The 12,254-nt window shown below is 33.5% G+C and overlaps 1 protein-coding gene across 15 annotated transcripts in view; it reads right to left on the reverse strand.

Moving 5' to 3' along the window:
* Nek1 (NIMA related kinase 1) overlaps nucleotides 1–12,254 on the reverse strand; it is a 158,141-nt gene that overhangs the window by 106,370 nt on the left and 39,517 nt on the right. For 8 of the 15 annotated variants that reach the window (XM_078030976.1, XM_013358714.4, XM_078030975.1 and 5 more), the window contains 6 exons: nucleotides 7,467–7,526; nucleotides 7,167–7,226; nucleotides 7,029–7,076; nucleotides 6,708–6,782; nucleotides 444–595; nucleotides 232–363 (listed from right to left, as the gene is read on the reverse strand). In XM_078030976.1, coding sequence (XP_077887102.1) covers nucleotides 232–363; nucleotides 444–595; nucleotides 6,708–6,782; nucleotides 7,029–7,076; nucleotides 7,167–7,226; nucleotides 7,467–7,526 — 527 coding nt within the window. The remainder of the gene's footprint in view (nucleotides 1–231; nucleotides 364–443; nucleotides 596–6,707; nucleotides 6,783–7,028; nucleotides 7,077–7,166; nucleotides 7,227–7,466; nucleotides 7,527–12,254) is intronic. The other 7 variants (XM_078030974.1, XM_078030972.1, XM_013358717.4 and 4 more) reach the window with 4 other exon arrangements.

Genomic DNA, 12,254 nt, shown 5'->3' on the forward strand with positions numbered 1-12,254 from the left:
AGAATAAACATATAAATAAGCCATAAAAATCAGGCTGATTTGAAGAGCTAAATGTTTGTCATAATATAATCATGGACCAATTTTATACCTAAGAAAATTACTGCATCCAGGAAGCAAAAATTATTCCATGTAAACAATGGAGAACACATCTACAAGTGAGAGTACTAAGTTATATGTGACAAAAGACAAAATTACACACAAGGATGAATTCATGGATCACCACAGTCCAACCTGTTTGCATTGGCTTGTTTAGACACGGCCTTCAATCTTTTCAAAGTTTTTCTAATAGCATCAGCATCAGGGAAATGGTGATGACCTGCAGCCCCTTTAGGAAATCCTGGACGAACTCCAGGTGGAATTCCTCTGTAGATAGATATGCACAGTGACTTTCATTGCTTTCTCTGAAGTAAAGCATAAGAAATTTCTGCCGAACATAGTCATACCTTTCTGGACGACTACGTATTTCTCCTTTCCATTTCACTTCATTATCTTCTGCTCTTTGTTGCTGCATTTGATCAAAAATGGCATGGTAATGTTCATACTGTCCTCGAGAAGATGATGGAGCTACAGCCCCTCCACTGCCAAAAAAGGAAGCCTAGGGATTAAACAAAGAGCTCTTACAATTTATCTTACAAGGGCCAAAAGGCCTATACCATCCTCAAAATAAAAACTAAATTTCAAGGCTTAACTTTAAAAAAGCAATTACCTAAAATTTGAGCAAATTAATTAACATGACCAAAAAGCAAGATGTTTTCTTATTATGCTATAATAATTAACAATAGAAAAGTAGAATTTTCTACTGGTGTGACTCTGCACCATTTACAGCCAGAGAAAGGAGAAGCTGTGCTCTATTTGTGTATAATGTGTCAAATGCATTCCACTGACATGTATAACTAACTAGAACAAATTTTTTAAATTTAAAAAAAGAAAAGTAGAATTTTTGTTAACAATGAAGCATAAATAAACAAAAACATTAAAGTGTTACTACATTCTTTTAAATGTGAAAAAATTTGGTCTTAGCAAGTTTTGAAACAAATATAGATTATATACTTCATATAATTCTGTTCTATTAAGTTTAACTATGTAAGGCCATTATATGCAAAGCAGAGCATGCTTATATAACACTTAAAATGACGTTTGACAAAAATATTTGCATATGACTTTTACTAGGCTTCAAACTTATTCACCAAGTTAATGTGAAGGTATAAACATTACTGAAACATATTCTGTGTATAGATAAAAGAGCCAAAACTTCATATCTATCGGTAAATAGTTTTCAAACAAGTTGGGAAAGAAAACACAAAATGGGAAAAACATTTTAATCTTTTGGTAAATGAATGATAATAGAGACATTCCAAAGTAGTAAATACTAAGCAAATTTATAAAATGAAAAAAAAATGATGAAAAGCAAAATCCCTATTTAAGAGAAAAAAAAGTCTTGAAGAAAGATATTATTTAACTTGGCCTTGTTATAACAGAGAGAGATATTAGATATGAAGCTAGGTAATAAAGCAAAAATAAGCAATAGATGTATATATCTGGATGCCAGAAATAGAGGGAAGAAGGAAGTATGGTGACAAACATAATTAGAAGGAAGACAAGGAACACTAAGCTTGACTACAAAAACTTGGTTGGTAGAGACTAGGTGCTATTGGCCCTGGGTATATGCATTCATATATAAAACACAACTGGGCTGGAGCTCTGCTCAGTCGCAGAGAACTTGTCTAGCCTATGTGGGGCACTGGGTTCAATCCTTAGCACTATGTAAAAATAAATAAAATAAAGGGATCTGTCCATCTATAACTACAAAAAAAGGGAAAATTAAAAAAGAAAAACAAAAATCATTTCCAAACTAACTAGCAATAGTAGTATACTCTAAAACATCTTCTAAAAAGCTTAAGTCAATATTATGCATTATAAGCAGAAATAAGAAATATACCAAAGTAGAAAAACTAAAGGGCTGTTGCACTGACACCAAGCCAAGAAGACCAGAGGTAAAAAAGAGAATCAGTGAAAAAAAGTAAATGCTGAATGGACTTGTGGATTCTCTGCGAGAACAACAAAGGATAAAGGTAAAGATATAAGGACACAGCCACAGAGAAACAAAAATTCAACCACATGGAAACCCCATAGTCAGAAAATAGAGACATTAGAAATGGTTAAGAATTGAAAGTAAATAAAGAGTATGATGCTATAGAAGTTACAGTGAAAGAATTTCATTGAAAAGAAGAAATCAATGATCTGAAATGCAGAGGTCAAAAGCACTGCAAATAAGATAGTTCTAAGTTTGAGTGACAGCCTTTTAAAAAAAAAAACCACTGTGTGTGGGGTGGGGGAGGAAGGGTGGGAGGAGAAGGGATGGTGAGAAAAGAAGCTAGAATACGGAGAATTGAGGAAATGCTTTTCTTGGTAATAACATTTTATTAAGAAGTCTGAGTAAGAAAAAATACAAAGAACAATATTAGAATCAAATAAAAGAAACTTTAGTGTAACCCAGTAAGAGGAAATTTGTTTTAACACATTAGCACAGTAAGCACACAATTTTATGAGAAAACATGAATTTTTAAAAATAATTTTAAGGGATGCAGAGATAATTAATTAAAGATGTTCAAATAACAAGAAATGGAAGCTGCTAGAACCAAGAAAGATAAATGATTAGGCTGGAAACTCCATCAAGGAGGTCCTCCTCATGTACATTCTCAAAATATATATTTCAAGTCAAGAATCAGAAGAATGATTCTGTAAAAAGGTGGTCACATTTTTTGTGGAACTGACTACACTTACAGTTCTCTACTAATATTCTGGCTTTGAGTGTTCTACTGTGCCTCATTAGCAAAAGCAAAAGCAGGTAAATATCTCTCAAAGACTTTTACTCAAAATAAAACTGAAAAATACTGTACTAAAATACTAAAGCAATATGATCTTTTAAAAATAAGTTTTATTAAGGCATGACTTATACACAATTTTATTGAAGAATTGAAGATAAACATAAACATGCATGTAACCACTGCCATAGTGACAATTATCCCAGAAAGTTCCTCATATTCCTTTGTAGTCAATGATCTCTTACTGCCAGAAACCAATGTCCCACTTTGTGACACTATGGATTGGACTTGCCTTTTCTATAACTTCATATAAACATAATCATACAATATATATTCTTTTGTCTGGCTTCCTTAACTCATATTTTCTAGATGGATCCATGTTGTTACATATATAAACACACTATTCTTTTTTTTTAATGCTGAATAGTATAATTGTGTGTGTATTTTTTTTTTTTTTTGGCACAGGGGATTGAACTCAGGGACACTCCAACACTGAGCCACATCCCCAGCCTCATTTTGTATTTTATTTAGAGACAGGGTCTCACTGAGTTGCTTAGCCCCTCACTTTTGCTGAGGCTGGCTTTAAACTTGCCATCCTCCTATCTCAGCCTCCCAAGCAGCTGGGATTATAGGAATGCACCACCATGCCTGGTGATATATCTTAAACCTTTTACATAAACCTCATACATACTTCTGATCACCAGATAATTAAAATATACATGTGGATTATATCACAATTTTTCTAAAAACACATTCATAAGAAAAACACTAAAAGCAGAGAGTACAAAGAAGTACTAGATATTGTAAATACCAAATAAAGTCAGTCAAATGTTTGCACTTGAATATCAATGCTTATTTAGATGTGTGTAATAACTGACTTATTGTAGTGGCACCTGTCTGTAATTTCAGCTACATGGGAAGCTGAGGCAGAAAGACTCCAAATTCAAGACCAGGTGAGGCAACTTAGTAGGACCCTGTCTCAAAATGAAAAATAAAAAGGTATGGCATTGTAGCTCAGTGATAGAGCACTTGCTCTTGCTCACATGACTGAGGCGCTGGTTTTGATCCTCAGCACTGCATAAAAAATAAATAAATAAAAATATTGTGTCCAACTACAGCTAAAAAAAATATTAAAAGGTCAGGGGGTGCTGGGGATATAGCTCAGTGGTAGAATTCCCTTGGATTCAAATCCTAGTATCCCCCTCACACCAAAAGTGTATAATAATCATATTAATCTTGAAATATTTCCCTTAATGTTTACTTTTTATTTTATCTTTATTTGAGGAACTCCTTAATTTGATTCTCATTATACTGAGCCTCTAGGTTCTAGCAATCATGTAGAAATCAAACAGCTTAACAAGATAAATATTTCAAACTAAGGAATAAGTACATAAACTAACAGAATTTGTTTAAATCATGGAAAATAAACTGCTTTATTATCAAGGACAGCATTATAGAAGTATATTAAGTGAAGCAAAAATCTATTATGCACAAAATGTCTTTTGAAAAACTAAACAAGATGGATAAATCTGAACTTTTAGGATTAAATATAGCTTTAGACATTACAGGGAAAAAAAACCACTTAATTACCAAAGAGATATATGAGGAAGAGAAAAATCACAAACATCACACCATTTATCATGGACTTGACACAAAGTCCTTCACTATAGTTTTCACTTCCCAATTAGGTAAGACAAAGGATGAACTGATTTTAGAATAACCCAAATTTTGTAGGAATCATTTCCTATCATTCAGGAAGCAGTAAATTCTATTTAATTAGGCAACACTGAATTTACTAAAAACACTATATAAATCTACATTAAAACAGAACTGGAACAGGGCTGGGGATGTGGCTCAAGCGGTAGCGCACTCGCCTGGCATGCGTGCAGCCCGGGTTTGATCCTCAGCACCACATACAAACAAAGATGCTGTGTCCGCCGAGAACTAAAAACTAAATATTAAAAAAAAAAAAAAAAAAAACAGAACTGGAACAGATGACTATTAGTTATGTTATATGAAAAACTGCATCTCAAGAGACTAATTCAGCACCATATGTGTGGATAAAACAAACAAACTTTTATTTAAATCATAACTTTTGGGCTGGGGTTGTAGCTCAGTAGCAGAGTGCTTGCCTTGTATGTATAAGGCACTCGGTTCAATCCTCAGCATCACATAAAAATAAATAAATAAAATAAAGGTATTGTGCCCATCTACAACTAAAAATATTTTAAAAAATCAGAACTTTTGGGGGAAAGAAACAAGAATGCTAGTCAATTCAACTTGACAAATATCTACTGTATACTAAATATCAAGGTTAATGGGCATGGTTCAGGTGACTTTACAGTTTAAAGACATGTTGATTCAATGATAGAAATTAAAATAATACAGAGGAATAATAGTGCATTCACTTTATATTGCTGTGTAACAACAAACTTACCAGCTCAAACAATATTCATTTATTATCTCACATTTTCCCTGGCACAGGAGTACAGATACATTTAGCTGGGTAACCAGCTCAGAATCTCACCAGGCAGAAATCAAAATGTCAGCCAGAGTTACAATTTCCATTTGAGACTCAGATCTTTTCCAAGCTTACTGGTTCTTTTCAGATTCATTTCTTTGTGGCCCTATGACTAAGGATATCATTTTCTACGTAGTTATCAGTCAGAGACCACATATAGCATCTAGAGGCCACCTATACTTTCTTGCCATATCAATATTTGCTCTCGTCTAAGCTAACAAAAGTATCTCTCCAGACTTTTCCTTCCTGGTCTGCTGTTAGGGAGTCTTACACATTAATAGAATAATGGGGTCAACTATTCCACAAACATTTCCCGCTAATCAAAGGAGCTGCTACAGATTACACTCATAATTCAAAGAGAGGGACTACAAGGTATATAAACCCATATACACTATGGGTTTGACATCCCGGCAATCATCTTTAGAGTTTGGACTATCACAGATACATAGATAGATGAGATGGGATGTTCTGTGAGCAAAAGAGGAAGTACAAGGCTCAGACTGACAGAACAAAGAGAGGAGGAGTAAATTATTGTCTGAGCCCTTGCTAACCAAGCTCTGGGGGTAGGGGTAAAGGGTGGGAGATAGCTAAGAAACTGAAGCTCAGAAAAGTTAAGTAGCTTGCCCAATGTTATACGGTCTATATTTACCTAAAGGAGATGTTTGAACAAACCAAGTTTCTGGTTGCCTAAGTAATAAATAGGGCAGGGATGAACTTGAGGAAAAAAGGAGGATGTCATCTAGTAAAGAGAAACACAAGCTGGGCATAGTGGTACACATCTTTAATCCTAGCAACAAGACAGGCTGAAGCAGGAGGATCACAAGTTCAAGGCCAGCCTAAACAACTTAGTGAGGCCCTATCTCAAAGAGAGAAAGGGGGGGGGGCAGAGGGAGAGAGAAACACAAGGGCAAAGACAAAGAGATTCAGCAGGCAGCGTACAAAGAAGCTTCACATAATATAGCATTAAGTAAATGGAAGAGAATACATTTGGAGATGAATTTGGAAACTGGCAGGGGCCACATTTAAGAAGAGTCTTCCAAGAACTTAACATACATAAAAATCAATGACAAACTTTCATTTTGCATTTGATTTGTATTTGTGATTCCTCTGGCAGGAACAGAGTATCACAGTCTTCAAATGAAACTTCTAAAAGCAATTTTTAGTGTTGCATATTAGTTAGCATCAGTTTCATAACAAATAAATGCAGGAGAGCTAAGAAATAATATTAAATGTTGGAGACCTCTAGATATAAATTAACTGTGCAGAAAAAAATAGAAACCAATAATATATATTTTAAAGAGAAAGATGAAACTGGAGAAAATAATAACAGTAGTATAACTATGTTGGTATTAAATACCTACCTTTACTTCACTGCTTCCACCAGCACTTAGCACATTTTTCCATCCTTGTTCCCTGGCCCTATTTATTCTCTCCAACTTTTGGGGAAAAAAACAAACAAACAAACAAAACACCATTTCAAGTATTTAACATAAATACCTGAAATATATTTAGCAATAAAATGAAAATCAGTGCATTTTTCTCATATTTTTATTGGTACATTGTAATTATACATGATGGTAGGATTTGTTATTACATATATGTACATGCTCAGTGCATTTCTTTAAAAATATATGTGGGGGAGAGGAAGAAATGTACCACGAAAAAGTGAATTATCCCCTTACCCTTTCCTTTTCTTGTCTTTTCATTTGTTCAGCCTTCATTAAACTAATCTGTAACAATTTAAAGACATACTTCTTAGAACTCAAAAGTATTCTCACCTACAAGTTGGCAAAAGAAGAAAAATAAGGAAAAAAACCTACCTGATCCTTTTGCTTCTTCTCTCTTTCAATAAAGTCCAATCTTCTCTTTCTTGCTTGTTCCTTAAATTAAAATAATAATAATTATTATTTTTACTGATAATAATTCCTACTTTTCTATTTTCTTCAGGAAAGTCAGTATGCCAACGGCAGAAGTAAGCCCAAGGAAATTAGGAAAAAATGCTTTTTTCTTTGAAAGAATAAGGAGGAAAGGTTTGGAGGTTTTATATTGTAAGATTTTGTTTCTGTTTTTAATAATTACTTTTGCAAAGCTTTAAAATAAGCAGACAGATGTCTTTATACCTCAAACATTTTCCTCCTTTCTTCTCCAGGATTCACTTTCTTCACTGGAGTTTGATGGGCCTGGACAAAAAAGTAAAACTACAAATTAGATAAAGACTTTAAGACACCCATTTAAAAATTCCCAACTTATGGAAATTTAAAATAAGAAATAGGTAATGTCAATACTGACATAACTTTTCTGAAAATTATCTTTATAAAAAAGAAACATTACTGTGAAAGAGTAAAGTTTCTAAGCTGGAAAGCTTGAATGTAAAAGATTAGGTATTATTAAGTTCCTCTGTTACACCCAGAACCTGGAATTCCTGAGATAGTTAAAACAACGCCCTACTGGCCATTTAGCCTAGGGCCCTGTGCAGTTTGTCACAGGGCCCGAACCAATCAGTTTGAATGTGTAACCTGCTTAGGAATGACCAATCACCCCCGCCCGACCTGTTCCCGCCAATGAATGTGCCAATCACGTCTCAGAGTTGTTGTTCAATTTTCCCACGCCTCATGATGATTTGTTCTGATGTATGCAAAGCCCACCGCCCTCTCCAGAAAAGGTACTTAAGCTCTGCTTGACCTGTGCTCTGGGCTGCTCTCCCTTCTTGAGTGAGCATGGAGCCCCAGGGCGCTGGAATGGATCCCCAATAAATCCCCTTTTGCCAATTGCATGGAGCCAGTCTCTTGTATGGTCTCTTTCTCCGACGCTCCGCCGGACCCTCACAACTGTTTGTATTTGAAATGCTTTCTGCTAGATATGCTAAATTTAAAGAAACTATGTAAAAGTGTTCTTCCCCATTTATCAACTAGTTTTGTCCTCATGTATGGATATTAATTGTAAGTTTTCTAACGTTATGATAAAATATTATTTTAAAAGTCCAACAATAAAGAGATAAAGTTTTCTTTGAAAATTACACAGTAGTATGTTTATTAATAAAATTCAAATAAGAAAAAAAGGGCTGGGGATGTGGCTCAAGCGATAGTGCGCTTGCCTGGCATGCGTGTGGCCCGGGTTCGATCCTCAACACCACATACAAACAAAGATGTTGTGTCCACCGAAAACTAGAGAATGAATATTAAAATTCTCTCTCTCTCTCTCTCTCTCTCTCTCTCTCTCTCTCTCCCTCCCTCTCTCTAAAAAACAAATTTAAAAAAAAGAATAAAAATGTATAGTCTACTTCATTCCCCATTCCAGAAGTAATTGTTAATATTTTCATGAGTATCCTTTCATTTCTTATGAACTTAAATATATATGTACCTATATACATATACAGAATTTTAGCTTTTATAATTTTACATGTGTAATAAAAATGTGCTATTAGATTGGAAAAAAAAATCTAAACAATGTGCCTTGACAGTTCTACATCATGTTAAGCAAACTAACAACGACAGTATTCTACATGGAGCTCTAATTAATTTAACCATTCCTCTAAACAACAGCCACTGGGATGTTTCTAAAATTTTCCCTCTTTATATGCAAAAAGGAACTACTTTGTACATACAGCTACATGTTGAGTCTTTTAGAGGGCATGTTTTAAGAAATGGAAATACAGCATAAAAAACATTTCAATGTCGGGAAAAAAAAAAAAACCACCCTCCCAAAAAGGCTTTTCCAATTATACTTCCACCCATTTCTCCACATTCTCACAAATACTGAATTTTCAGACTATCTTGAAATTCTGCTCCTTGAAAAGGCTAAGAATATCTCTGGTTGTATACATAGTATATTCACACCAATTTGTGTCTTCATACATGTACTTTAGATAGTAATGATCATCACATTCCACCTTCATTTTGTGCTCTATATATGTAATAAGAATTGTAATGCATTCTGCTGTCATATATAAATAAAAAAAATTTACAAAAAAAAAAAGGCTGGGGCTGGGGTTATGGCTCTGCAGTAGAGCACTCGCCTCGCACATGCAAGGTCTTGGGTTCGATCCTCAGCACTATATAAAAATAAATAAATAAAAGTTATTGTGTACAACTACAAAAAAAAAATATTAAAAAAAAAAAAGGCTAAGGGGCTGGGGATGTGGCTCAAGCGGTAGTGCGCTCACCTGGCATGCGTGCCGCCCGGGTTCGATCCTCAGCACCACATACCAACAAAGATGTTGTGTCTTCCGAGAACTAAAAAATAAATATTAAAAATTCTCTCTCTCGGGGCTGGGGATGTGGCTCAAGCCGTAGCGCGCTCACCTGGCATGCGTGCAACCCGGGTTCGATCCTCAGCACCACATACCAACAAAGATGTTGTGTCCGCTGAGAACTAAAAAATAAATATTAAAAATTCTCTCTCTCTCTCTCTCCTCTCTCACTCTCTCTAAAAAAAAAAAATTCTCTCTCTCTCCTCTCTTTAAAAAAAAAAAGGCTAAGAATACTTTCCAGTATATCAGATATGTTTATTTCTTGTTTTATCAATGAATTATTCACCTAATTTGGGGATTATACAACTTTAGGAGCTCTTTCTATATTATGAAAAGTAAGATGGCCTATTATAGGTATTTTAAAATACTTTTCCCACTTCTTTACTTTAATGCCTTTTATTTTACTGCACAGAAGTTAATAACTTAAATACAGTTAAATCTACCAATCTTTCTCTTTATAGTATTCTGCCTTATTCTATCTTGGTAAGGAAAACATTTTTAATTTTAAGTTTCCTTTTTACATTTAGATATTTATCTGAAATACATTGCTGATAATGAAATGACTAGAAATCTTTTTTTCCTTCAAAAATCCAATAATCTCAACAACTTACAGAGAAATCTCTTTCCCCACTAGTTTGAAAGGCCTATTTTATCATATGATAAACACACACACACACACACACACACACACACACACAATCACCACAAATACATATTAGTTTCTGGAATTTTCTGTTCTGTTCACTTATCCATCTTCTCTTTTCATTCCTCTTTTTTTTTTTTTACACTGTGATATAAAACCACCCATAGAAAAGCAGATAAAAGACAGAGATTTAATTAATACAAAGGAAATACCCATGTAATCATCACCCAAGATAAGAAACAGAATACTGACAAAACTGATGTCCTCCAAGTACCCTTCCAAACCCCCTACCTTTCCTAGTGAGGTAGCTGCCACTATGACTTCTGTTATTACCATTCTCTTGGTTTCTGTTATTATTTTAAGCCTGACTAAAAAAACTAGTTTTTTGTTTTATAAAAATGGATTCGTATAATACATATTATTTCAGCTTTTTATTCTTTTGATCAATATTGTTAAGATTTGCCCTGTATTGTTTGAATCCACATTTTCTTCATTGACATACAGTTTATTGATATAGATTCTTTTCTTTCACAATTATCTTGTACCTTTCTTGTAAGATCTATTCTGAACTTTGAAATGGGGGTTACTATTTATTTCCACTTCATTTTCTAGCCAATTATTCATTTTTAAATGTTGATCTTCTACCCAACTACTTTATTGAATTCATTAATATAGTTGTCTGTTTCATTAGAATATCTAGATGGCAATCATATTATCCAAAAATAATGTATGTTTTCTCTTCTTTTCCAATATTTATGTTTCCAATTTTTCCTTTTAATTTCCTTGACTAGGACCTGGCAAAACATTTAATGATACCAATGATAATAAACACCCATGACTTATTCCTGACTTTAATGTTTCCAATTTTTCATCATTATGTATAATGCCTTTGGTAGATAGCTGTGTGCGTAACACTGTATTAGCTTAAGAGCTTTGTCTTCTACCTTTTGAATCGAAGAATTTTTAAAAACAAAGATTAGTGTTAAATTTACTAAATTTTTAGATTGTACTGAGGTGATTTTTATAAAGTTTTCTCCTCTAATCTGCTAATACAGTAAAATTCTAATAATCAAGTTTTCTACTGTTGATCCATTCTTGTATTTCTGAAATGAGTCCTACTTTATAATCATTATTCTCTGGATAATTTGCTTGATTTTAGTTGTCATTTTTAATTCTTTTTTAGGATTTTTTAATGTGTGCTCAGAAGTACAATAGACCTATGATTTTCTTTTCTTTTTATTCTGTTAACTATCCAATTTTGTGATCAAGGTTAAGTCATTAGATTAATGCATTAGATTAGATTAATGCATAATCCATTTTTCCAAAAATATAAAATATAATTCTCTACATACCAAATAAGATAAAAATTATTTATAAAAAAATTTAAGTTATCATATGTCCATCTCACATTTCTCAGCTATAGAATAAATGATATTCTAGAAGAATACTGTATATATTTTTTGTCTGTGTTGGGTTTCAGTACAAAGGAAAGCAGATGCTATTCATATATATTTTTATGCTATTCATATGTATATTTTTAGTTTTAAATAAATATTTATTTTTATATGTGGTGCTGAGAATTGAACACAGTGCTTAAACACATGGTAGGCAAGTTCTCTACTATTGCATTTGACCCCAGCACCCAGATGCTACTTTAAAAAATTACTTTGTATAAAAAATTCTTCATGGTCATTTATGTTATTATTCAAACAATTCAGCATTTGATTAAATCATGCAGTAACAACTCTGTTTCAATAGCAGCTACATTTTAGCAAATGTCAATGTTACAAAAAAGTAATTTTAAACACTATTCATTGTTTGAGTTTTCTAAATTTTGTAGAATGACCAACATAGGTAGACACTAAAAATCTGAAAAGCAATTCAGACCCTTACAAAATAAAAATGACACCTATACATTAAAAATTAATAAGGTTGGGCTGGGGATGTAGCTCAAGCAGTAGCAAGCGGTAGCACGCTCGCCTGGCATGTTCGGGGCACTAGATTGGATCCTCAGCA

The sequence above is a fragment of the Ictidomys tridecemlineatus genome, chromosome 14 (genome assembly GCF_052094955.1).
Source record: "Ictidomys tridecemlineatus isolate mIctTri1 chromosome 14, mIctTri1.hap1, whole genome shotgun sequence".
Lineage (NCBI taxonomy): Eukaryota > Metazoa > Chordata > Mammalia > Rodentia > Sciuridae > Ictidomys > Ictidomys tridecemlineatus.